The 27078-nt window shown below is 43.0% G+C and overlaps 1 protein-coding gene across 1 annotated transcript in view; it reads left to right on the top strand.

Annotated features, from left to right (window-relative positions):
* LOC306733749 (MAM domain-containing glycosylphosphatidylinositol anchor protein 2) overlaps window positions 1-27078 on the top strand; it is a gene marked incomplete at its 3' end in the record, with an annotated part of 170422 nt that overhangs the window by 71935 nt on the left and 71409 nt on the right. The window contains exons 4-6 of the mRNA XM_079215043.1: window positions 16085-16281; window positions 20707-20839; window positions 21083-21352. Coding sequence (XP_079071169.1) covers window positions 16085-16281; window positions 20707-20839; window positions 21083-21352 — 600 coding nt within the window. The remainder of the gene's footprint in view (window positions 1-16084; window positions 16282-20706; window positions 20840-21082; window positions 21353-27078) is intronic.

Here is a 27078-nt window from a genome sequence, read left to right as displayed (position 1 = left end):
AAATGGTCTGAACAACGCTAAAAAAAAAAAAAAGAATAAATTGAGAGCACAAAGATGCACTGCGGAAAAAAGTAGACGAGAAGGAAGAAAACATAATGCTGCCAAGTTTTCCGTAGTTCACAGGAAACAAAAAAAAACACTTTGTACTGTTTGTCCATATGCTAATGTTGTGCAGCTGATATTAAAATTATCTGCCTAGTCAGCCAGTGCCAGTTCATCAGGGGCTGTGAAATAGTACGAATCAGGTGCTGTACATAGTGAGAAACAACCCACTGGACTGTGGATATCTGTTTACTGAAGCTTTCATACACATCCTCATTCCTCCCTGATATTTCTCACTACATTCCCTCAAAAGAAGGATTAGAATAAGACAATAGCCTCCTTTCTCTGTGTTATCTGTGGCAGGACTTACTCCAGACTGCTATTGCAGAAGCCAGGGAATTTTAATGAGGATACTGGTGTGTTTGTGTGTGTTTGGCAGCGCACGGGCCTCGAGTCTGAGCTCGATTCATATTTTGGCAACAGCGGCGTTCATCGAGATTGGAGACGTGCGAATGTGTGTGTCCATTTCTTTGTGTGCTCATGCGTGGAGAGAGGAAACAAAAATAGAGGCTGCCCAATGGGTTCAAGCGCATGCTTATGCATGAACACACTCTGCACCAGTGAGGTCCTGACTCACACACACGTCAAAGGCTTAACTTGTCTTGGCATATTTGCCTCCTCAGCTGTGCAACGCTGTGCTGCAGCATGTGGCGCGAGGCCGACTTGGGGAAATCTGTCCGCTTCATGTTTGCCTTCCATCGATGGAGTTCATAGAGGAGCTCAGAGACCAAACAGCAGCTGATGGTGTTTGTTTAGCGGCCATGCTGGCTTTCTTTTATCCAGTCGGTCAGTATAACTGGCGCTTCCTATCTCATCAGGTGTCCAATTCGCGGCGCCCTGCTGCAAGGTGCCTCAGTAAATGTGTGTGCAGAGCAAGAGAGGACAGGGGGGTCTGGAGAAACAGTGAGTCACAGAAACACGGATCATGGTGATGAAAATAGAGTTTTGACCGTGGCTGATGTGGTTAATATGAACTCCTGTATCCCGTCATTACTGGCATTTGCACCCTGCTCTTGGAGAAGCTCCTTTAAAGTGAATGAGTAATATATTTAGGTGCACAGTGTACAGAGGGTAATGCGTAGGATGTTGATCTCAAGGGAGCCTATCGATTAGTGGGTTCAGTTGGATGAAGCAGTCTGTGCTGCAGGCTCAATACGTTGAGTGATGACTCCGATTGAAGCAAGATATAACTGTTAACTGGTGGACTCACTCCTAGTTATATACAATAAAGCTTTTATTTTGACAGTTTCATGGATAAAAGAATAGGTCGATCCATCCCTCCACTAGTCCAGCCTCTATACCTTCTTATCCTATTCAGGGTCAGGGGGATTGTATGCTATCCCAGCATGCACTGGGTAAAAGCCGGGTACACCCTGGGCAACACTACATTTCACAACCAAAGGCACTTTAGATTGAATTGAACCTTCACGAGAAGCGCTGCCCCCGCTGCTAATCCATTAAACTGTCAGAGCTACCATGGAGCCCACACTGTCACTAACTGCACTACCTGAGTAAATATCACATTTATGGAAAAACAAATGAGGTAATTCAGAAAGGAGCAGACAAAAGGGTTTACAATATGCGTTTGAAGGATTTATACACAATGTCGAACAGATTCAGCAGTGAACACAGGTTAAAGAGATACATCTAAAGCCCACAGATTACAGTGTAAAAGCCCCCACATCATGATGATCGAGACAGAAGACAATGAAATGAAGGAACATCAGTGTTCCTGTAAAGCCAGGGAGGTCTTTATTCACTGTCACAATCATTTTAGCATGTGTAGACATTCAGTAGACCTTCAGTAGCCAACATAGCATAGAAGAGCTAATGCTAATTAATGTCCTAAACGTAATGTTTAGAAACGTGTTTATATATCTCCTTCCAACCTCTCAGGGTAACAAGTATCACTATCAAACAAAATTTAACCACGACTACTAGGCTCAAAAGCAACAACATCAGACTGCAAATGAAGAAAATCTGAAAATGATTGCATGAGAGTCTATGGAACAGCTGGATAGTTGTTGGATGATTGGCTGGTTTGCATTTGAGGGACGAGACTTAGCAAAGAGTCAATTGTTCGTTAACCCCATCGCCCTGCTATGTTGCTGTTGCTCCTTTTGTCTAGAAAAACACACCGTATAATCCCTTTTTTTTTTACAGTTCGGACCCTGCGTTTTGGTTTTTGAAAGGCTGGAAATAAATAGTTTCACACTCACTACTGCCCTATTTCACTGCTTTGACATGTGGAGGGATCCAAAGCTTGACAGGGATCATTGCTGTTTGAGGGAGGGTTAAGCAAACAATTCATACACCTAACGTCCCTGTTCTTGGACTGTAAAAACAAACAGATTTAAGAATAAGAAATAAAAGAAAATGCGTCTGGCATATTTCATAATTTGTGTACCATTAAATTTGGAGCTTATTTCCTGCTCTTAAAAATTCAAGAAAAACAACACATGACATCTTCATTATCAATTTTAAGGATAAAAACAGGTGCTGAGCGAGACATGACCGAGGAACACCATCTTGATACCTCAGAATGATGTGATCTCATGATACAAGGTGATGCATTATACAATCTCCTGAAAAGATCCCATAATGTATGTAGACAAAGATATATGTGCAGCAGCTCTTAAGTGCTTTTGGATGTAAATGACCTGCTGTGATGAATGGTGTGATACAGCCACGGTGAGTTATCTGAGCCTTGTTTGAATCAGGACAGAATGAATCAGCACATTATGTGTACATTATGTAAATGTTTGCAGGTTTGGTTAATGGAGGTAAAGCCAGTTCACGACTGCCCATTACTCTTTCAAGGACTCGCTCTGGGGAGGGGCCCTTTAATCAGAGTGGTGGAGTCAAGCTCATCTCTCGCCTCAGTTTTTCTCCCCATCAGGAGCTTAACACACACTAGTGTGTTTGTGTTCTCTATGCTAATGTGATTAATTGTGATTATTTCATTCTTATCTGCCGTTTTTTTTAACATGTTTTCTCTCCGGGAGAGTAAAAGGCCACGGATGATGCACTTAACTGCTAGTTATTATTCATCTTTTTGCCAGTGTGTTTGAATAAAGCCCACAATATCCAAATTACAAGATCAGTCTACACAGTGTGAATCATGGGAAATAACGATGATATTGATCTTGAGTTCTACTACTATTTATAAAACAGAACTTTATTGAGCGAAATAGGTATTTAATGAATTGTATGATGGTATTTGAAGGAGTAATAATACATTTAATATTGTTAAACTAAATAATATCATGCAAAGCTTTGGTTTTCGTGGTAGTACCAAATAAGTCCAATGGGACAATAAATGAAATACTTGTTTACTGAGTTGTTTTGAGGGCAATATGAGGTGATGGAAAAAGATAAAGAGAATCAGTAATGATTAAATTAATTGCAACTTCATACAGAACACTGCATTAAAGACTATAAGATGTTACTATCTTAAAATGATGTAATGTCTGGACACAAACAGGAAATAATGTCAGAGATTATCAAACTGTGGAGTGTAACTTAAAGAAAGAAGAGCCGAACTCTTTATACATGTATAATGCGCGACTCAGTCCGCAAAGCCTTGAACACAGAGCTCCATCAGCTCCACAGTTGTAAATGTAAATGTTCCAAATGTGTCCCAGTTTATTTCTTGCTGCGGTGTATTTAAATGACATAAGCTGACAGGAAGTAAACATGTTCCCAAGCTGTTGCAGTTCCATTCGAAACGGTCTGCTGCTGTCGGGGCGGCGTGCCTAATCGGAGCACATGGCTGTTCAACGCAGGGCTTTTTTTGACTTGGGTGGGGGGGGAAGGTATCCTGTCCTTTGTTGGTCTTTGTCCAAACCAAACAAAGGGGAAGGTCATTAGGCCGAAAGCAGAAAAAAACTCTGTCATGTCGCTGGCGCCTTGCCACCAACTCTAATGGTTGGTTTCTAGGTGGTGGTGTTTAGAGCAGTGGTCTGTTTGTTGCTTGTTTTCTAGGGAGATGAATTGGAGAGGAGATGAGCTGAGGCAGACGCCACTGTCTAAAGGCGAGGATGAAGAGGAGATTTCATTACACCTCAGCCTCTAACTAACACACACACACACACACACACACACACACACACACACACACACACACACACACACACACACACACACACAGTAGACTGGGTCTCATTATTTCCTCATCTCCATCACTGGGAGGAAGTGAGGGGTTGCAAGCTCTGCTGTGAGGCTGCTGACGTCTGCCCCTCCATTTATCACACATATTGTCCACGTTTTCACACACATACACACACACACACACACACACACACACACACACACACACACACACACACACAGGTCTCGTACACACCCCCACAGACACCCAGTGTTCCTCCAAAGACAGCGTAATTGGAAAATCACTGTCACTGAAGAAGATGGAGGTGCAATAGTCCTAAGTGGGCTGCAACTTCATGACCACAGCCACAGCCCCAGCTATAAAGCAACAGTTTAAAGAGCACAGTTAAAGTGAAGGATGACTTTATCTGGTTAGAGGGAAAACTTCAACTTAAGCTTAAACATCATCTATTTGCATAGTTTTGACTTCAAGGGAAAAAGAGCAATCAAAGTCTATATTTAAGCTCTAGGGGTTTGTTTATAGCATTATTGTTTTTTTGTATCTACACATTAGAAGTCAGTAACTTGAAGGGACAAGCCCACTTTACGATGCATTAGGAGTTTCCAATTCTAACAAGACCATTGTCCTCTCCAGTATATCTGTTTCGGCGACTCTGCTACCAACAATGTAGCAAGCGGTATTGTTCGCAATCGCTCCATTGGCTCCATTGTGCATTGCCACTTTAATTGGCAGTAATTACACTTAACCAGACCTGATGACTGGAGCCTCCGTGAGGGAGTTACTTACCATTATCTTAATGCTCAATGCAGAGAGAGAGAGAGAGAGAGAGAGAGAGAGAGAGAGAGAGAGAGAATTTGTTTTATAGTTCAAGTTAACGCTGGAATGTGGAAATGCTTAATGAATAATTCAAGACTTGTTACACAGCACCACACAGGCATGCCAAACAGCAGCCATGGCCGGCGTGGTGTGTTGCCCTTTACAAACCTTTATGCAACTCTCCCTCACTGTGTTTCTGGTAGAGAAGGAGGAGCAGTCTTTATAAACCCCCCTTTACGGTGTATTAAAACAGTTGTTTCGACCCCTGGCAACTGACCCACTGATTACATTTCAATTCCAAACTTCAAATATTAAAGCCTGGATGGGGAATTGTGTGACTCATTGCTCCCTAAGACACACACACATACACTCACAGCCGAACACAATAAACCCCCCGATGTTCTATTATTGCGTCAGGATTTGGGTATTCATTCTTGTTCTACTGACGAAGCCAGAACAAACACAAGCATTCATTCTTTTCATTTAGAATTGGTTCCATTACAAAAGTAGCTAATTGGGTGTGTTTTCAATGTTTGCACATTGTTATCTCTCTTTCACTGCTTTCGCTTTAAGCGCTACATTTTAAATCATTCGTGTTACAATAACATGGAGGGAGAGCCTTAAATGCATGTCGGCATAGAAATCACAGGATTGAGTGCATAACCTCTGAATGAAAACAATGTGTATTCACCAATACATTTGAAAAAAAATTGAAATCCAGTTCATCTGAATTTCCTAAGAATATTAGATCAACAACATTATTAGTTCCAAATCACAATAGCAAACATTAGAAAGGTTAATGAAACATACATGTTTGTTTATTTGTATGTATACTGTACAGTACATCTATCTCAGTTTTAAATACAAATACAATGATTGACCTATTCCCAAGGATAATTTTGTATTACCAAAAACATAGTTAACCAGGCAGGTTAAGTAATATGTGCTTACATATAGTGATGTTACTCATATATAGCATACAGACCATGTAGTTAGTATATAGATAGCTTACTATATATATATATTTTTTTTTTATGTTTTAATTATTATTATTGATGTTATTATTATTATTGTTGTTGTTGCCCCTACCGGCTGCTCTCTTTTTTGTGTACATAGTACTGTTAGTATCATGGCAAGGCAAGTACATTTTATTTATCAAGCCCATATGAACTTACAATAAAACATAGGGTACACTGTTAATTACACATTGACATACAGTGATCCACCATCACAGACCATCATTATTATTGGAAGGTTCAACTTAAAGGAATAGTTCAACATTTTGAATGTGCTTCATCACTGATGTTTGATGAGAGGATTACTCCTCTTGTGATAAATATGAAGCTACGTCCAGCAGCTGGTTAGCGTAGCTTAGCACAAAGACTAAACTCAGGGGGCTAGCCCGGCTCTGTTCAGTAGGAAAAAAACACATTATGTGTTATTTGGTTAATCTTTATTAAAAAAACTGTAGATTTGACAAATTGAGTGATAGTATTTCTTGGCTGGGAATGAAGACGTTTCAGAATGTGTTGTTGTCACCCCGAGGTTACCAGGAACCCAGCGAAGCCTCCAGGAAGTTACTGCTCCAGCCAAGAAGTATTTTAATACCCGCAGTCGTGTTTATGTACCTTCTCATCGACTGCAATAAAGCAATAAAGTGATGAACCATATTTTACAAATTGAGTTAACTATTCCTTTAACCCTTTAAAAACAAATACATTTTTTCTTGAATTGGGTAAAATTGCATACCCAAACTAAAAAGGGTGCATCTCTGCAACCACAAGGTCTATTTAAATAATGTTGGTGTTAAAATAAACAGTAACACTTATCTGAGATATTGTTCAGATGTGTTAATTACACTATATATGTTACTGGTTAAGAGTAAATGAAGATGGTACACAGCCCAAATTAAAAGTGATAGAATGTGTGCTGAACTTAACATTCAACTCATTAATTAATGTAAAACATTTCTTGATGGACCAAAACCCGACCACTTACTGTGCAAGAGGGCCAGTCTGAACACTTCTGTATGCTAGTGGCTCGTGGTAATAGAAAACACATCAAATTAATACCTTAATCTGGTTATTCACATGTCAACATGTGTGTATGTCAACATACTACATGCATGGGTTGATTTCAGGAGGCTATTACTTTGATGATCTTTACCACGACGTCACTGCACCGTTATGATCAGACATAAGATAATATCATAATCATGAGATACAAATCAACCATGAGCCGTGTTTTCAGTACCATATTTACAGGACTCCATCCATCCATCCATTATCAGCCGCTTATCCGGGGTCGGGTCGCGGTGGCAGCAGGTTCAGCAGGCCGACCCAGGCTTCCCTCTCACCCGCAACACTTTCCAGCTCATTCTGGGGGATCCCGAGGCGTTCCAAGGCCAGCCGGGAGATATAATCCCTCCAGCGTGTCCTCGGTCTTCCCCGGGGTCTCCTACCAGTTGGACGTGCCTGGAAAACCTCTAATGGGAGGCGTCCAGGAGGCATCCTGACTAGATGCCCGAACCACCTCAGCTGACTCCTTTCGACACAAAGGAGCAGCGACTCGACTCCAAGCTCCCCCCTGATGTCCGAGCTCCTTACCCTATCTCTAAGGGTGAGCCCGGCCACCCTGCGGAGGAAGCTCATTTCGGCCGCTTGTATTCGAGATCTCGTTCTTTCGGTCACGACCCAGAGTTCGTGACCATAGGTGAGGGTTGGAACATAGACCGACCAGTAAATGGAGAGCTTCGCCTTCCGGCTCAGCTCCCTCTTCACCAGGACGGACCGGTACAGCGCCTGTTTTATTGCTGCAGCCGCACCGATCCGTCTGTCGATCTCCCGCTCCACCTTACCCTCACTCGTGAACAAGACCCCGAGATACTTGAACTCCTTCGCTTGGGGTAGGCAGTTTGTCCCCACCTGGAGGGAGCAATCCACCGGTTTCCGGCAGAGCACCATGGCCTCAGATTTGGAGGCGCTAACTCTCATCCCTGCCGCTTCACACTCGGCTGCAAAACGCCCCAGTGAATGCTGGAGGTCACAATCCGAGGAGGCAAACAGGACCACATCATCCGCGAACAGCAGAGAGACTCCCGAACCGGATCCTCTCCGCCCCCTGGCTGCGCCTAGATATCCTGTCCATGAAGGTCACGAACAGGACCGGTGATAAAGGGCAGCCCTGGCGGAGGCCAACACCCACCGGGAACGTGTCTGACTTACTACCGTGGATACGGACACAGCTCCTACTGCAGGCGTACAGAGACCGGATAGCCCGTGCCAACGGGTCCAGCACCCCATACTCCCGCAGCACCCCCCACAAAAACCCCCGAGGGACCCGGTCGAAAGCCTTCTCCAAGTCCACAAAGCACATGTAGACTGGTTGGGCAAACTCCCAGGACCCCTCCAGTAGTCTTGCAAGGGTAAAGAGCTGGTCCACTGTTCCACGACCGGGACGGAATCCGCACTGCTCGTCTTGAATCTGAGGTTCGACAAGCGGTCGGAGCCTCCTTTCCAGCACCCTGGCATAAGCTTTTCCCGGGAGGCTGAGCAGTGTGATGCCACGATAGTTTGAGCACACTCTCCGGTCCCCCTTCTTGAAGATGGGAACCACCACCCCGGTCTGCCAGTCCATGGGCACTGTTCCCGACCCCCATGCGACACTGAAAATGCGTGTCAACCAAGACAGCCCAACAATGTCCAGTGCTTTCAGCATCTCAGGGCGGATCTCATCCACCCCTGGCGCCTTGCCACCAAGGAGCTTTTTTGACTACCTTAGCGACCTCTGCCAGGGATATGGGAGAAACCACCCCAAAGACCCTACCAGGGGCTGACGCCCCGGACAACATAGCTCCCAGGATCACTGAGCCACTCAAACTCCTCCACCACGTTAAGGTGGCGATTCATTGGAGGACTGTTTCAGAAAATTAGAATATTGTGATAAAGTTCTTTATTTTCTGTAATGCAATTAAAAAAACAAAATTGTCATGCATTCTGGATTCATTACAAATCAACTGAAATATTGCAAGCCTTTTATTGTTTTAATATTGTTGATTATGGCTTACAGCTTAAGAAAACTCAAAAATCCTATCTCAAAAAATTAGAATATCATGAAAAAGTATACTAGTAGGGTATTCAACTAATCACTTGAATCGTCTAATTAAGTCGAAACACCTGCAAGGGTTTCCTGAGCCTTGAAAAACACTCAGCTTGGTTCAGTAAACTAAATCACAAGTATGGGGAAGACTGCTGATCTGACTTCTGTCCAGAGGACCATCATTGACACCCTCCATTAGGAGGGTAAGACACAAAAAGAAATTTCTCAAAGAGCAAGCTGTTCAGAGTGCAGTTTCAAAGCACATCCACAAAAAGTCTGTTGGAAGTGGGAAATGTGGCAGGAAATGCTGCACAACCAAGAGAGATGCCCGCAGCCTTAACAGCATTGTGAAGAAGAGTTGCTTCCAGAATTTGGGAGAGCTTCAAAGACAGTGGACTGAAGCTGGAGTCCAGGTATCAAAAGCCACTGTTCACAGACGTGTCCGGGAAATGGGCTACAATAGCCGTATTCCCATGGTCAAGCCACTTCTGAACTCAAGACAACGGAAGAAGCGTCTGACTTGGGCTTTGGAAAAGAAGCACTGGACAGTTGCAGAGTGGTCCAAAGTCCTCTTTTCAGACGGAAGCAAGTGTTGTATTTCATTTGGAAGTCAAGGCGCCAGAGTCTGGAGAAAGGCTGGAGAGGCGCAAAATCCAAGTTGCTTGAAATCCAGTGTGAAGTTCCCACAGTCAGTGATGGTTTGGGGTGCCATGTCAGCTGCAGGTGTTGGTCCACTGTGTTTCATCAAGTCCAGAGTAAATGCAGCTGTGTACCAAGAGATTTTAGAGCACTACATGCTTCCGTCTGCAGAAAAGCTCTATGGAGATGAGGATTTCATTTTCCAGCATGATCTGGCACCTGCCCACAGTGCCAAAACCACCAGTAACTGGTGTACTGACCATGGCATTACTGTCCTCGATTGGCCTGCCAATTCCCCTGACCTGAACCCCATAGAGAATTTGTGGGCTATTGTGAAGAAGAAGCTGAAAGACACCAGACCCAACAATGCAAATGAGCTAAAGGCCGCTATTGAAGCATCCTGGGCATCCATACAACCTCAGCAATGCCACAGACTGATTGCCTCCATGCCACGCCGCATTGATGCAGTAATCCGTGCAAAAGGATTCCCAACCAAGTACTGAGTGCATTAATGGACATTTTCAAATGTTTGATTTTGTTTTGCTGTTATAAATCTTTTTTTTTTACTTGGTCTGAGGAAATATTCAAATTTTTTGAAATAGGATTTTTGAGTTTTCTTAAGCTGTAAACCATAATCAGCAATATTAAAACTATAAAAGGCTTGCAATATTTCAGTTGATTTGTAATGAATCCAGAATGCAGGACATCAACTGCATGATGTGTCAACTCACTGTCTGTCTTTCTCAACATGCAAATGCTACACATGCAATGCCCCCCCCCCCCCTCCCCAAGCAGCACAAGAAGCTGCTAAAGCTTCTTGTGTCTCCTCATGTCTCGGAGAATGATATTCAGTTTACTGAGATATCTCTGCTACACAGGCGCCATCGTCAGAGTGGACTTATTGCAGGAATAGATGCATCACCCCCTCGCCCACCCTCCAAACACATCCATCCGCCACCACAATCACACTTTAGTATGAAGCAACAGCTGACACCTGATAGATGCAGCGAGCAGGAAGCTGGTTATTGTGGATTGTAGCCACGAGATAGAGGTCACTGTTTGCCACCGGGTTGAGAGATGGAGGGAAAGGAAATGTACCGACACTAAATTACATGCTGGATACACATATTCCATCAGAGGCCTCAACACGAGATGGATGCTGAATATCACCACTGCGCCTTTTTAACCTTTCGACCCACATACATGTAATTCATTAAAGCACACCATTCAGCAAACTGAAATTACACAGCATCTACATCATGTTTTATCCGTGACGTCTTATTTGATGTAGTGTGTTTACACATTGTATTACACATTACACAGTTAAGGTCTTCTTACAGTACATTAATCCCACACATTTTCCACCAGCGGCGTGGAAATATCTAATGCTGAACCCTCACTGCCCATTATCTCAAGCTCCCATTCATCAGAGGCTTCTGTTTTGCCACCAGTGATATTTTTAAAGATCACACATACTCCAGTACTTGCATGGGCAGATGGGCAGCTTAAAAAAAAGAAGAGGTTTGAAGGTGAAGAAATATTAAAAAATCCTGGGAGGTGATGCGGGGAATAAGGTCCAGAGTCCCAAAAAGTTATAATAAAAGTATATTTAATACAAAAATGATAGACAGACAGCTTATGCTTTCGATCGAGCTCTTTTGCTCCACTCTGACCACAGGTCTGAGTTGCTTGCGTAGCCGGGGAAAAAGAGAACGCTCACCACATGCAACTAGTTTATATTTCCCAGTCGCGGAGCCTAGAGCCCTTCCTATTAGTTAAAAGTCCTTGTTTTCACACCTGCGAATCCCTACACGCTCATTCGCCTGTAGCTTCAGTGACGGAGCTAGTCTTCTTCTTCTCTAGTTCCTCTTCTTCAGACCGGTTGAGTCTCAAAAGTCAATGTTCAGCTCCGCCACCTCAGGTGAACAAGAGAACTACAATTCCTTAAAGGGACAGTTCATGCAACATGCAAAATTGTCTAACATCCATTCACACATTAATCATTATATAGTAAATGCAAGTGAGCTTCATATTCATACAATTACAAATCCTTCATAATAATATCCCTTATTAATTATCATATTTCATGCATTGTAATGTACACATAAACAATTTATTTTTACACTGTGCAAGTCTAAATGTGACAAACTAAGTTATTAAAACCCTTCAAAGGTGAGGTCACACACAGGGCGGACTGCCAAGTAATAACTTCCTTAATCACGTATGCCTCATGCACATATTTCTAGTTTAAAAAAAAGGGAAAGAGAGCAAGTCACCCTTATTTGGAGGCGGCTGTTACACGGTATCACCGCCTCGTTAACGACACAACTCCTATTACAGTAATTTAGAAGTTGACGCATGCTCTCGACCCTCCACTTCCCTCATTTTGTCCGCCTTGCTGTTTCTCGCTGTCCCCCTGGCTCACAAATAAAAGCAAACGGCTTGTCTTTGACATCACCTGGCTGTTTTCTTTTTTAATTAATGAACGACGTTGCACGAATGTCTTTGAGGTCAGCGGCTCCCACCGGTAATCAAGCTGGGACGACGGTGATTAGGTGAAAATGAATCGCGTGGCCTCTGTCGCTCACGGCTGACAGCCTGGGAGCCAGAGAGGTGCTCTCTTCCCAGGTGACAGATCGGGCAGAGAGAGTGAAAGACATCAAAGCCCAGAAAAAAATAGAAAGAAACTTGCATTAGATTAATACCCGAGAGATAGCCCAAAAGAAATGTGTGTGTCCATACAAGAATGCTGGTGTGTGCGTGGATAGATGTGGGTAGGTGGAGTCAGGTAATGTGTGTGAGTTTTTGTGCAAGTGTCTGCTTTTTTTTTGGCTCGGGGGCATGAAAGGAAGGAGCTAAGGTTTGATGTGATAATGAAGCACCTTCTTTAATCCTCATCCTCTCTTTTTTTCCCAAACCACTCACTTGTGCCTATTTGTCCAACAAATGTTTTTGTAGACCCATAAAACAGAAATCTCCAATCTGCTTTTCAAACAGGAATATCATCCTTGGATTCTGTCCCACTCTTTTTCTCGCTGGTGAGGATTAAACGATTGGAAATGAACGGATGTTTTACCTTTTTTTCTGCTTTTTTTCTTCTGAGACCCCCCTCGGACACGCAACGTGTCTGCCGTTTGCGCGTTGGTGTGTCATGTTGCCCCGGCCTCTGTGTCTTAATATCAAAGAAAACTCAGAGCTTTTAGACCTGTCATGTTTGGCGGAGTGAGCGGGAGCGACGCTAAGGTTAGCTCGCTGGAGCGTTTAGCTGTACATGGGCAGATTTACCGGCCTGTGAACCCATAAACCTGCAATTACAAACCCTAACAACTCTGGCGCAGGCGGCCTGTACACCACGGTTTTCCTCTGGGCTCTGGGATTTAAGCTTCACAATCAGTCAAGCGTGACTTCAGAAGCTAATTGCACAAGAGTGACTCACACACACACACACACAAACACACACACTCACACTCACACTCACACTCACACAACATCCTTACGGGTAGAATTTTGTTTGAAATTCATCAAATTTTAATCCAGCGCGTACATTTCCATATTTATTTCTTCATGCTCCTAGCATCCACTTCCTCCCTGCATATAATGTTGGCCCTATTAATAGCTCAAACCGCTGCTTACCTAATACACACACGTACAGAAACACACACTCCCACTCTTGTCACCACAAGGAAGAAAAAAAAGGAGACAACATCCTATCAGGTCCGGTGCTCAAAGACACGGATAGATAGGGCTGTCATTGAATCACTCCATTCCTGCCTCAGTTGGTAAATTGACTGTTTGAAACAGATGAGGGGGAAACTGGGAAGAGTCAGAGATAAGATGTAGCGTTCATACTCTCCTCTTCCTCTATAATGAATCAGTGTATTTACTTAGCAATCTGCTCCTCTAAAATGGCACCGCAATCGCTTCGTCTTCTCCGGAGCGTTGTCACCCGTGTTCCCCCCCACCCTCCCAAAGGTAATTGCTCTTACCTGAGACACTGTAATGGATCCTGGATGAAGTATTGACCGCTGCTAGATTTTGATTAAGGGGCTGTAGGGCAGAACATGTCTTTAATGAAACTGAGGAATCAGCATTCTGAGGCTGGAGGCGGTTCAGTGTGGCCCACAGGCACCTTGATTAGGACCTGATCCTCAGCAAATCCAGAGGTGGGCCACAGCTACTGAATTAAAAGCGATGAATCCATCCATTAATAATACCTATGGCATGTGGAGTTTTTCACTGGAGGCTTATAATTGTTAAAGATTTGGGTATTCATTTACTGTAAGCGGTTTGCACTCCCTCACATATTTGCACGCCGGCTCTCTCCATCACTCAATCGTCCACCTTGTTGCTCACTTTCTGACTCATTAATACAATCGCTTTCCCCTTCATATGCAAAAGGTCAGCCTTTATCATTTGGAATTTGAGCATGAGGGATAACTTGCTTTAGCTTCCCTCATCCTCGCCTTTAAATTGCCTTTTTTGCTTGTGTTAAAAACAGATTGCATCTATGACGGAGATGAAAGGGTAACGGCTAACTCCCCCCGTGTCTGTGAGCGTGCAAATGGACATAATCTAAAAGGGGAGTATTAGCATGCTAAAAGACACCGCAGCCATGATGAACACTATTTGCCAAGGCTTAATGTGATAGCCGGGTAAGATGATTAACTTTGAATCCATTTAATCAACCACAGGCGCTTTCTCATACAACCAACTGTCGAGCATCAGGGTAAAACTTCCATCAGATCTGTTGGGAAATGGGAAGAGTAACAGATGTGACGATGCCTGACTCAGAGAGGAGGCCAGCCAAAACATTATTCTTTGAAGTGACGGACATCAAATAGCATTTTGTGCACAGTATTTGTCGCCCTCCCTCGTGTTTGAAGCTCACGACGAGGCGCGACTTGGAACACGTAGTGACTCGCTCATTGACTGGGAAGTCAATGTGCCCTTGGGCTGCATCCTATTGACTTAAGTAGTTCAAGTAGCGGGCTTCTCACCTCCCTTCACACATCGACTCATGTCTGCATGCAGTCCGATAACCGGCTCTCATGATGCAATGAAGATTCTGACCCTTTCGGTCAGACCTTTAACCACAATCAAGACCGTATTTGTGTTCACGGATCAAGGGAGTAGGCTTGGCAAACGGACGGCATGTCCCGACCAATATTTTAGCAAACCTCTGGTTTTGCTGCTCCACAGCTGACCATCAGTGTCCATTGCAGACAGTCCTTGCTCCAGAATATAATGGTGAGACCGCGATGATGAAATATTGAGCAAAATTTGATTTAAGATCTGAGTTGGTTTATAACTTTTTAAATGTTAAGGTGCTTACAAGTGTAGTTACAAGTTACAGGTCAAGGCTCAATAGCATGAATAACACTGCTGGTTTTAATACTCATGGTCAAGTGGATTTGTCGGTGATTACTCCATTTGACTTTATTTATTTGATGTGGACATCACAATGGCATTAGAATTCCTCGCACACAATAAGACGCACAGCGGTGAGATGTATGCCTTATCAAAAGTGTTTTAAAGGGCAAACAGCTTTTTATTTTCTGGAAATATTGTTACTTTATTCTCGTAATATAACAAATCTAAAAAAATGTAAACTATTTCCAGACTTCTCCAGAGAACATGGATATTTTGAACGGACATCTTGCTGAGACATAAGAGCTATTTAATTCCAGAGGCTTATTAAATAATTAAAATGTATTAAATGTATTGTTGAGGTGCATAGCTGCCACATGCACAAATACATACGGCACCTTAATTATCTCCGCAACCACATGGTTGTTTAACTTCATTTATTAATTGCTACAATACCGTAACTCTTGTGAGAAGAGACCTATGGTTCACAAAAAATTTAAGTAACCGTTAAGTTTAAATATTTATGTAAACGCCGTAACTTGCCGCAGCGATCGTAACGTTTCACTAAATCCTCAATAAGTATCCCTTACAAAGTCTGATTTCAATAACACACACATCTCCACATACAAAATCCTTATAAACTCCCTATTATTACCTGTAAAGTCTGTTGGGAGACCCCGCAGACCCTCGTGCTTAACATGTGCCCCCCCCCACCCCCTTCCATGTTAAAAAACAAACTGTATGATCACGTATCATGTAACAGATGATATAAAGCTTATATATGTTGTATTACTGCCACCACAGCTAAGCAAATATATGTGAATGTGTGAATCGTGGTCTGTGTCACTGATTGATCCGAGGAGTCTTCTATCCATCCGTCCATTGACCGACTCACAGAAGAGTGCTTATTGACAGCGTTCCTGCCATCTGTTTGCGTTCCTCCTCTCACAGACCTTGACGACCCGGTGGTGACGGTGCACCAGAGCATCGGAGAAGCCAAGGAGCAGTTCTACTACGAGAGGACCGTGTTCCTGCGCTGCGTGGCCAATTCCAACCCGCCCGTCCGCTACAGCTGGCACCGCGGGAGGGAGGTCCTGACGCAGGGCTCGGACAAGGGAGTGGAGATCTATGAGCCGTTTTTCACTCAGGTGAGACAGAGGCAACGCGGTGTGGATGAAAGTATCAAATCAGAGTGTTAGACACAAAGAAAGATGTATTGTACTATTCACTAAATGCTTAAAGTCGAGTATAAAACTCGAGGGGTTCGGCAATCCCCGAGTCTTTTATCGTTGCTATACGAAGGCTGTTATGAGCACCTTTTACTGTCCGCATGCACAGTACAAAGGGAGGATAAATAGGCTGATACAGAGGAAAAGAGGATGCAAGCATAATAAGCTTTTGAAGGCATCGCAAAAAAGACGTGTTCATCAGGAGCTAAATTCGCCGAAGCCATTTTCAGATCTCTCTCTCTCTCTTTTTCTCGCTCTCTCGCTCTCTCATTATTAAGAGATGCTCTCATGACCAGTGGCACCCTCCTGTGTGTTACCGGGCAAGAAATACAGCAAAACATTTTTTTGTTGTTGCTACAAATAGATTGAAGTGGCAGAGCAGGTTTATTAACACGATCAGATTTGTATGACACACTGCTCTCTCACCATGAGGGGACGTTTGTATTCCCATGTTTGGCGACTAATTGTTTCTGTGTAGAAGCTGTTGTTTCAGTCACGTAAGATTGAGTGAGCAAAGCATTTTTTTTGCTGAAACAAGATAATGTGTTTACAGCACATTCAGGTGATAACAAGCATTTAAAACAAACCCTAAAAGATGATCCCTACATGTTCAGTAAACCATTGATGGGAGTGATTGTCTTTTTTTTATTATCACCAGTGAAACAGTTTATTGAGGCTCATGTTCTGAATAAAGTTTAGGGACTTAAACAGACACTAAGTATGTAAATGATGCCCTTCACCAGCCATCTTTTGACAATAAGTGCTATAAGTGCTATAATAGAGCACACTCAATCCTGCATGTTCAGGACAGCGATGAGTAAGCCACAGTCGCTAATTGATGAGTCAATGCCACATCTTGTTCCAAAGGGGACATATTGCAACATGAAATACTGTAATTACATTGGTGCTATTCATTTGCCTTCAGGTTATTGGGAATATGAGCATGATTTAGTTTGTTTCACATCCTCTCCTGAAACCCTAACTCCACCCCTTGCTGTAAAAGCTAAGACGTACTCATTAGCCACATGAATAGCAGCATCACTTCCACTAGCCCGGTTTCACAAAGTTTCATGCATATTAAGTAATTGCAGACACAGAAAGATTGGGTTCTCTTCACAATTAGTTCCCTCAGTCATGGAATTTCTTTACAATTTTGTAAATTGCGAAACATTTCCCTCCAAAAAGGAATCAAATGCTAACAACAGAGAGCGGATGGAGCTTGCTCCTTCACTCGGGAGGGAATTGTAGTTTTTGAATTGATTGAGTTTAATGTGATTTGTATGTGGAACCGGGCAGCAGAGAGAATGGAAATCTTTAGGAAAGAGAGAAAGACACATGAGAGAGGAAAAGAGGCTTAAGAAATGGAGAGAGAGGGAAAGGGAAGTGAAATTGATGTTTGGCCAAATGGAGAAAGATGGCCGGGGACTAATGGAGTGGGTGAAAGAAGCTGAAGAGGCTGCGCAACTGGGCCTCATCAGACACTCTTCCTTTCTCCATCCTGCTCTCCATACCTATTTTCTCCTTCATCCTGCCCTCTATTACAGTAAAGCTTTAATTGGGTCTGAAAATATATGCGCAACCAAAACCCAGAGATAAGCTTCGCGACGGTCCAACCCCAAAGTAAATCCTGACAAAACTCCTTTGAAATTTGCTCATATCAATGGCTAATAGCATTATTTTTCACCAATATGCCTGAACCTGCCTGAAACGTACTCCGACAATTGAGTTACAAATTCATTGCTGTCCAAAGCTGAGCCTACGGGGCGGTTTTGAGTCCATAATGCCGTGTTCACACCGGACGCGACGCGAATTTGCGGCGCCGCGTCCACCGCGAAAGTTTACTCGCGCGAGTAGAAAGAGGGTGTTCACACCAAACGCGAATTCGCGGCGCGACCAAAGGGGAGTGGCTTAGCTCTGTTGCTTGCCTCTGTGAGAGACAAGCGACGAAGCTTTCATTTCCGCTATCGACCATGGAATAAATAACCACTAGTTCTGCTTTATACTTGTTGTGGAAGTCCCAAACATGTCGGAACATGAAACGCCCTCGTATTTGGGTTCATGACATCATCCGTAGCCGCACACAGCTCGGTGAATTTCACCGACTCCTCCAGGAACTGCGTCTCGCGTATCTCCGTAAAACAATACCGACTATGCCATCCACCATGGAAATAACCACCAGTTCTGCTTTATACTTTTTGTGTAAACTCCACATATGTCGGAACATCAAACTCCTTGGTGTCTGGGTTCATAATATTATCAGTAGTCCCACAACAGCGTCTCAATGAAGCCGCTACCAGCGCTGGTTCAGGCGGAGCAGCAGCAGTTTCATTCAGAAACTGGGAGACGGCGGTGGTGACGGGCGGAGCTTCTCAACGCTGATTCTCAACGCTGATTCTCAACGCTGATTCTCAACGCTGATTCTCAACGCTGATTCTCAACGCTGATTGGCTGCCGCAACTTTGCGTCACGCGATTTCTCCGCCAGAGTTGGGATAATTCAACTCACGCGAATTCGCGCCGCGTCCTTCGCTTTGTTCGCCCCAGGTCAAACGTTCTGTTCGCGCCGCCTCCAACGCGTCTATCTCGCCGCAAATTCGCAAATTCGCGCCGCAGCGCGTCTGTGGATTGACTTAATATGTAAACTGGTCGCGCCGCAAATTTGCGTCGCGTCCGGTGTGAACACGGCATTAGAGTGCCGCCAGGCGTCTGTTTTGACCTGGCAGATTTATGACTTTAGCTCACCTCCATACCTTTCTGCCGCCATTATTCCTCATCCCAGCTTCACTCCACCTTTTTCAGTCTACCAAATACTTTTTAATGGTCCCACTGATACTGTAGAAATGCAGAGGTGGCATTTCAAACCCTGAACGGAGAGCGGGCTCATAATTAGGTGAGACCCAGAGCTGTGCTTTTATTGTAGAAACTCCGTCCTTTCTGCTGTCTGTTCCTTTCTCCGCCACCTCTCTCTCCACAATTTCTCCCCGCAAAGTGCCAGAGAATAGGACCATTATCCAAGATATAATGGAGCCATTTCTCATCCTTCGTCAGATTCCCACTTCTTCGTAGTAGTCGATATGTTTTGATGTTTGTGGTGGAGTTTGATGTTTCCTTGCTCTGTGATGTTCTGTTTGAGCACACTGTCAAGCTCTTGTGGAAGTAACCAGTTTTAAACATATTGCTCATCACCCAGCGGAGACACACGTCACACTTTTCTATCGCTCTTTTGTTCAGCTTCCTCGCTCATTTTCTTGGCTCCCCCATGAAGTCAAGTTAGTCCATTTCCTGCTGCTCGCCCCAAAAAAACGCCCTCATTTGCATCTTTATTGCCATGCATTTTAAGTTCATCATTCTGGTTTTGATTCCAAGTCCCCAAAGACGCGCATTTAATGCCTCAAATATCTCATTAAAAACATGAAAGCAAAACTGGGGATTTTTCACCTGACAGTGACAATGCACTCCTCCATAATTTCCTTGCCCTTTTACCGGCAGCCATAAGTCCCGTTCCCGAAGCTCTTGGGGTACTTTAGTGTTCAATCTGTCAGTCGATATGACTATCAAATCCCCCTGTCCAATTCGGTTTAATGTGTTTGTTCTTTCTATTCCTTGCTCTGCCCCTTGCATTTTCCAAATAGATTCCCCTTCCCCTGCTGTGAGTAAAGCTTGCACTCTGAATACCACGATCCTCATCTCTTGATATCTGCTCCCAAGCAGAGGAGGTGACAGAAAAGGAAGAGCAGTGCGGGGTCTGTGGCTAATCTAATACAATTAATTTATCCGCGAGCCTCATTGGATGTGAAATACGTGAGTGACCGCCATGTTGTGTGGACCGCCGCAGCGGGCGGCTGACTCATGTTCCAATCAGTCGCCCCATCCGACCCGACACCCGCATATTGGAGTCAGCCAGATCAAAAGGTTCACATCCTCACCACAGCCTCCTGGGCGGGGCTCGCGGGTTGACGGGCCCAGCTGGAATCAAACACATATTATAAGTGAGATAGCCGATCCCCCGCTGATCCCATCAGCTGAATGGTGAAAATACTGCAGGGCCATCGACTGGACAGTAATCCACAGGTCGCTATTTAAGCGAGTTGACACATTCTATTCCCTTTAAAAACCGACGCCATCATATATTTAGCTGTAATATTCTTGGAATCTGCAACCGTTCCTTTCCATTTTGGGCTTCCTTATAACCGTATGCATATTCATCTCTTTGACCTTTTCTTTGGAGGTGTTTGGCCTTTGTCATCCCCGTCCCGGCACCGAGTTTTCTGCATTTCTTTAACTTGATTATGTTGATATTTTTGCACACATTTGCATACCAGTGTTGGTTTGGTCTGAGCTGCAGGGGGAAACGAAGATTTTGAAGCTGAAGAACCTGCGACCTCAGGACTACGCCAACTACAGCTGCGTCGCCTCTGTCAGAAACGTGTGTGGGATCCCTGACCGCAGCGTTATCTTCAGACTCACCAATAAGACAGGTACCTAGACCATTGACTTTTTCTACATTACGATTTTATGATCACACTGTTTTTGCAGTTATTTTTGATATTATTTGATATGTATTGCAAAATAAAAGCAGCTAAATCAATATAAGTTTCTCTAGGACAGGCATGGAAACAGACAGATGACGTGAACTGACATACAGTATTCTGCAACTGTCATAACTGTCATAAGTTGTCCGTCTCCTGCCAATTAAGACTCCACACACTCTTCCTCCGCAGCCTCGCCGTCCATCAAGCTGCTGGTGGAGGATCCTATCGTGGTTAATCCCGGCCAGACGGTGTCCTTGGTGTGCATCACCACGGGGGGAGAGCCGACCCCCATCCTCAACTGGATCAGCACTAATGAAAGCCTGCCACAGAGGAGCGTGGTGAAGGGCGGCACGCTCACTCTTCCAGCCATCTCCTCAGACGAGGCGGGGGTCTACAGCTGCGTGGCCAGCAACAATGTGGGGAACCCGGCCAAGAAGTCCACCACCATTGTGGTGCGAGGTGAGGAGGCATTCACTACAAGACATATGGAGTCCAAAAACCTTTAGTCTGAGGTACATACAGGATTTAAAACAAACAAAACAACAAACAGTTGACCATTCCCTTAAGCAGCACTTATTTGGGCAGATAATATGTCATAACATGAATTATGTTTGGACACCCAAATGACTGATAACTCCACGAGAAGTTACCTTAAGAATTAAAATATGACATTGGGGGAAATGCCCCGAAAAAATTAACAGAAATTGGAAGAAAAGGAATAAAGAAAATAAGAAAATGATGATTACATTAAAAAAAACTCCACTAAAAGCATTAATAGTAATAATTAATATGTGTGTTGCATAATTTCTAGATTCCTCAATATATAGCTGTGTTTATTAACATGATTATTCCATATTTTGTTCACTCTTTGCTGCCGGAGGATGGTGCACATTGTGGACGATTTGGCACGATTTTATTTCTTGTTTACTTTATTACTTTTGATGAAGCATCTTATCAAAGTTTGCTTGTATAGATTTCTAATTAATGTATTCACAGAGTTGCTGAATGTCCTTTAGATTACGCTGCTCCAGTTTGACTTTACAAACAGAACGAGCATCAGACCTCACTGCTGGTGCAGCGCAGGCTACTTAAAGACAACCAAGGATAAATCCTGGAGGCAAAAGAGTGTGAAACCATTAATTAAAAAACAACGGTTCAAAGAGTGGTTAACACAAATCTAACAAGGGCAACGGGGCGAGGGCCCATTGCTGCCTGTTTGGTCGTTATCGGGGAAATATGTTTTCTTCACCTGAGTGGCACAGCTGTAGCTTATTACAGAAATGAACGTTATCAAAGTACCTTTTTCCTGCTCCCTATTAACGCGGGTACACAAACATTAAAAGGTGCTTTTAGTCGTCAACAGACACACGTTCGGTACAGTAATGCTAAAAAATCTATACTGAAGGTTACCGCTCAAGACAGGATATTGTCCCTCCTGCAAAGAAAATATAAAATATAAGACCTGCACAGATGCGACATGATGCATGAAGAAATTAACTTTCTTAAATTGACTGCTGTTACAAAGCTGGAGGATTAAGGGTAGTGTGTGACTAGGATTTCATCTGTGACATAACAGAGGATCCCAATGCCCCGAATGGGAAGCTGCAGGTGAATAAAAAGATGTATTAATTAGTGAAAGCCTTACAAGCAATACAGCATTCAGGAGATGATCCAAAAGTGAGTTTTACACACACAGACACACACACGCGCGCGGAATCACATATCGGAGTTTAGCAGATTGGCTCAGAAAGTTTCTCCCAGAGTTTTTTCCTTTCATTGAAGAGATTAAGCCACAGCTCCATCATCAGGTCGCTTCTGTGCTCAGTCTGTTTGGAAGCATTTATTCATGCAGCCGTATATTCCCTGGGATGAAAATCAAATCATCGACAAATCATTTCTGATGCCTCCCACCCCTGACAGACAAGCCTCTTCTCTGCATTGTGAAAGTGCCCATATAGTTGAGGACTTAGGGATTGAGAGGCTTACATCAAAGAGAAGGTGTCAGGTGTCTCGCAGCAGCAAATAAGTCAGAGTGCACTCACCGCGGGAAATCGCTGCAATAAATATCACACTCTCATTCATGTGTCGTACATCTGGAACTGACAATGGCTCTCATATATATATATATATATATATATATATATATATATATATATATATATATATATATATATATATACATATATATATATCAAATATCATAAGAAAAACCTTCCTTAAATATATATGACATGTGTCACATTTAAGGTTGCAGAGCAAAGTCAAAAGTTAAACAGGACTAATGTGCATTATTCTGCTTGAGCTGTAGATTTTTTTTGCAGTGCCAGGCTTTGTGAATCATCAATCCAGATCCAAAAGCCTGATTATTAGCTCTTTATAACAATCACATGCAGAATGATGTATTTGTTGGGTTAGGTTTCTGACTCCTAACCTTCAAAAGTCAGACATTGATGAACACCCATAGTGGAGACATGAACATTTACCAGTACACTTGTATGTTCTCCTAAAGCCTAAAAGCCACCATAACGGTGTGTGCGACTAAAAAAATGACTGCAGATGTTTCAACAAAAGGACAATCAGACGGGAGGAAGCTGAATAGATTAAAACCTGACACACAATCCTGCCCAGAGTAAATTCATTTGGAGTGAAAACAAACTAAGCCGAAGAAATGTAGGCGGTCTAAAACTGATTGGAGAGATGCTTAAATGACATAATTAATCAATATGTGACAAGCAAATTAAGGTTCAATAAAAGAAGAAAATAAATTGGGAACATTCTCATGAGATTGATGAACAGTCACTCTTGTCAGTGCAGTTGTGGGATCAATAGTTATAGAACTCAAGAGTGAGGGGGACTGAGAGCACATTTTGGATCAGTGTCCTGAAATGCCGTGTCATTTAGATATATTGATGATCAAAATTAATTCGAAGCCAACATCACATGTCAACATGAATTCTGAACCCAGCTGAAGAAGCTCTAACAGACAGAAGCAGTACTGATTTTAATTCTATTTCTGGGACACGTTGATGAACTATGAAAAACAGTCAGGATCGACGTCACATATCTCTCCGTGGCATCAGGATTGCTCTCCCGAGTCTGATGAGCTGTCACTGACTCAAATGCAATTTTGGGATCTACATGCACCAGATGACGAGGGTGGGACTGTGTATTAATAAAGTACATTGTCTATAGAAATGTATCCTATAGATTTAATTTGTTTCTTAATAGCAGGCAACCAGTTCAGCAGTGACACACAGCGCTCTATACCAGAAAAAAAAGGTTTGTGAAATATGTCACACGTTCTCAAAGAAATGAGAACAAGCTTGCAGCATCTTTCCATATTAAGGGGGCTGGTGGGTGGGATGGGGGTGTGTGCTTAATTCCTACTTTTAGCAAGATATTTCCATCACCGTAGACACGTTTAGATGTTTGATGTTTAGATAAAAGAAAAAGTATGTTTTTCTTCTTTTACCTATAAACCCACCGACATAGACCAAACTAATATTTGGAAGTCTGCACGACAGCATTCCATTTTATACAATGTTGCACTCTCCGACGTGTGCTTTCGTTAATGTGTAGACCGGGCACGGCTAATTTTCTTGGCGGATGTTGACATATGAGAGTTGAATTGGAGTATATATTTTCCAATATTATTTTCTTTCAAAAAGTTTAAGAATACATAAACATATGAAACATTTATTTAAACGCTACTAAGAGGAACTTTAATTTTGTGTGGATTTTGCCTGTCTCTACTGGTTTGAGCACCAAAGTCCCTATGCTGCCCTCAGTATATATGCTGTGATACACCTTGGCAGTTAGACAAACTCCTAACTGACATCACGACTCTGAAGACAGTTGTCCATTGTCCACAGGTTTAATGACGTAAGAAAGAGTAAAACTAAAACACATAAAAGGCATAATGAATACAAATAAAATGCTTTCTCATTAACCTTACACATACACAATGGCATTATACTGATTCTTCAATGACATAAATTGCTTTGTTTTTAACCGCTACTTTTTATGTATTTACTGCTGATTTACCTACATATGTTTGTGTAAACCACTGTATTTTAACATATCATCAACTATTTATTCATATGTACTTGTATTTATTCTGTCATATGAACTTTAACAACAGTCATAGCAGAGTAGTCATTAACTATAATGACTCGATGGACTTTGTGCATAAAACTTCCCAAAACTAAACATTGTCACAAAAATAATCATTTGCGATCATAAGTAACAATAAAACAAATCAATACATGCCAACGATGCCATCAAAAGGCAGACTCAACTAGATTGGAAAACTACCGAAAACAGCAGTTCTGAGCCATGCTCTCACTTCCTGATTATAAGTCACCTGACAAGTTGCAGGACATTTCCTGTTTCAAAATAAAACGTGTTTCAAAAATAAAACGTATCACATTCTGATTTAACAATTGTAACAAAACAGTCCCTTAAGAAAACCTCTCATTTTAATGCATCAGGGTCTGACAGTCTGCCCTCCTTAGTTCCGGTTCTGCTTCTCCCGCGCCTCTCTTCCCTCCAGTGGGCCCAGCATTACGGCCTCCAGCAGCGTGGTGTCGGTGTTAACTCCCAGGTGGCACCGATGACAGGCATCAAGAATAATAAAGAAAATCTTCTCACAGATGGTCTCGTTTACGTATCTCGGTCATATAGAGGCATCTGTGTTAAATTGAGACTGTTTTATAACCATGTTCCTCATAATAATTTTAAAGGATACCTTGGAGTTTTTGTATTTTTTTTTTTAGGCAGACAAACTTTATTGATCTCTGAATGGAAATTACATTTTTTCACTCTGTTATTATTTTTACACACACACAGACCTGAAATACACACACACACACACACACACACACACAAAAACACACACACACACACACACACACACACACATGCACAAACAGGACCTACTTGTGCATTAATGGAGAGATGTCAGAGTGCCCAAGGACAGGCGCCCCCCTCGGCAGTGTCCCTGGAGGCGTACTGGCAATTCTCCGGTAATTTGGCCATGGAACCTGCTCCCCTCCGGTTCCAAATCCAAATCCCCACAGACTGAGCCTCTACGACAGCGATAAGTACCGAGTGGGACATTTTGAAGTTGAACTTGTCAGTCCGCTTTAGTTGACAGAATATAAACCCCAAACATATCCTTGGCAATTCTTTATTGGAATGTCTTGTTACTTATCAGCTGACATTTCCGACATATATCTGTATAAGCTCATATCAGCCGATACATTACAGCGAGTGGCAATAGCAGTGGACTTTAGTGAGTTAACACCAGTGCGGACAGGGAGTTTTACAGTCCACTTCCAGTCAAGATGGCCCTTAAAATGGCAAAGCCGACAAGTGAGAGCCCAAATGGAGGTTAAGGTTGTGGTGACAAGACCGGGTTTGAACCCGTCTACTTTTCTTTACCCTCCTTCTTCTTAGCATGCAAATTCATCATGCGTGATTGCAGTCACTCTCTATTGAAAGTAGACAGGAAACACTGACATAACCACCGTGACTGTAATCGTGGCAAAATTAACTGTACTTTTTTCCCCCTCTAATGCCTTTCTATTGAGAATAAATTAATTCTAACCGGGTAGGAATTAGGTAAGGATATTGTGCTTTGTTCTCCTGTAAATCTCCCACGTTTCCTCTTCTCGAGGTTGGCTCGATTTTTTGAAAAATCATGGTCACATTTGCATGTGAAATTTGTGTTGGACAAGACATTCAGAATACAGTCGCTCCACTGGCAACTTTTTACTGCGCTGATACTTTGAAGTGAGGAGAAAAGAAAAAATTGAAAGAGGATAAGCCAGGCTCGAGGCTAGAGCACAGGCAGACCTTTAGTTGCTCTTTGTTTGTGCATTGAGTGTGTGTATGTGCAGAAAAGAAGAGGCAACAGAAAAAGACTGCTGTCTGTGCGCTTACAAAAACATTTTCTTCGTAAAAACCCAGACTGTAAGCTACAAAACCAACATAAATAAATGCTCTGCTAATTGCTTAAGCATGTGTGTATGTGTGGCCATGAAGGGCTGAAATGTTTGGAATTGCAAAGCACCCACGTGAATATGTTTTGGTATTCATGTTCATATACTGCATGCACATAAAATACCAATTGTGTTTCACAGGGTCATTCCGTGGCCTCATGTTGTTGCATAGCTGGTTCAACC

The sequence above is a fragment of the Taurulus bubalis genome, assembly GCF_910589615.1.
Source record: "Taurulus bubalis genome assembly, chromosome: 3".
Lineage (NCBI taxonomy): Eukaryota > Metazoa > Chordata > Actinopteri > Perciformes > Cottidae > Taurulus > Taurulus bubalis.
This window is presented reverse-complemented; position numbering and strand designations above follow the sequence as displayed.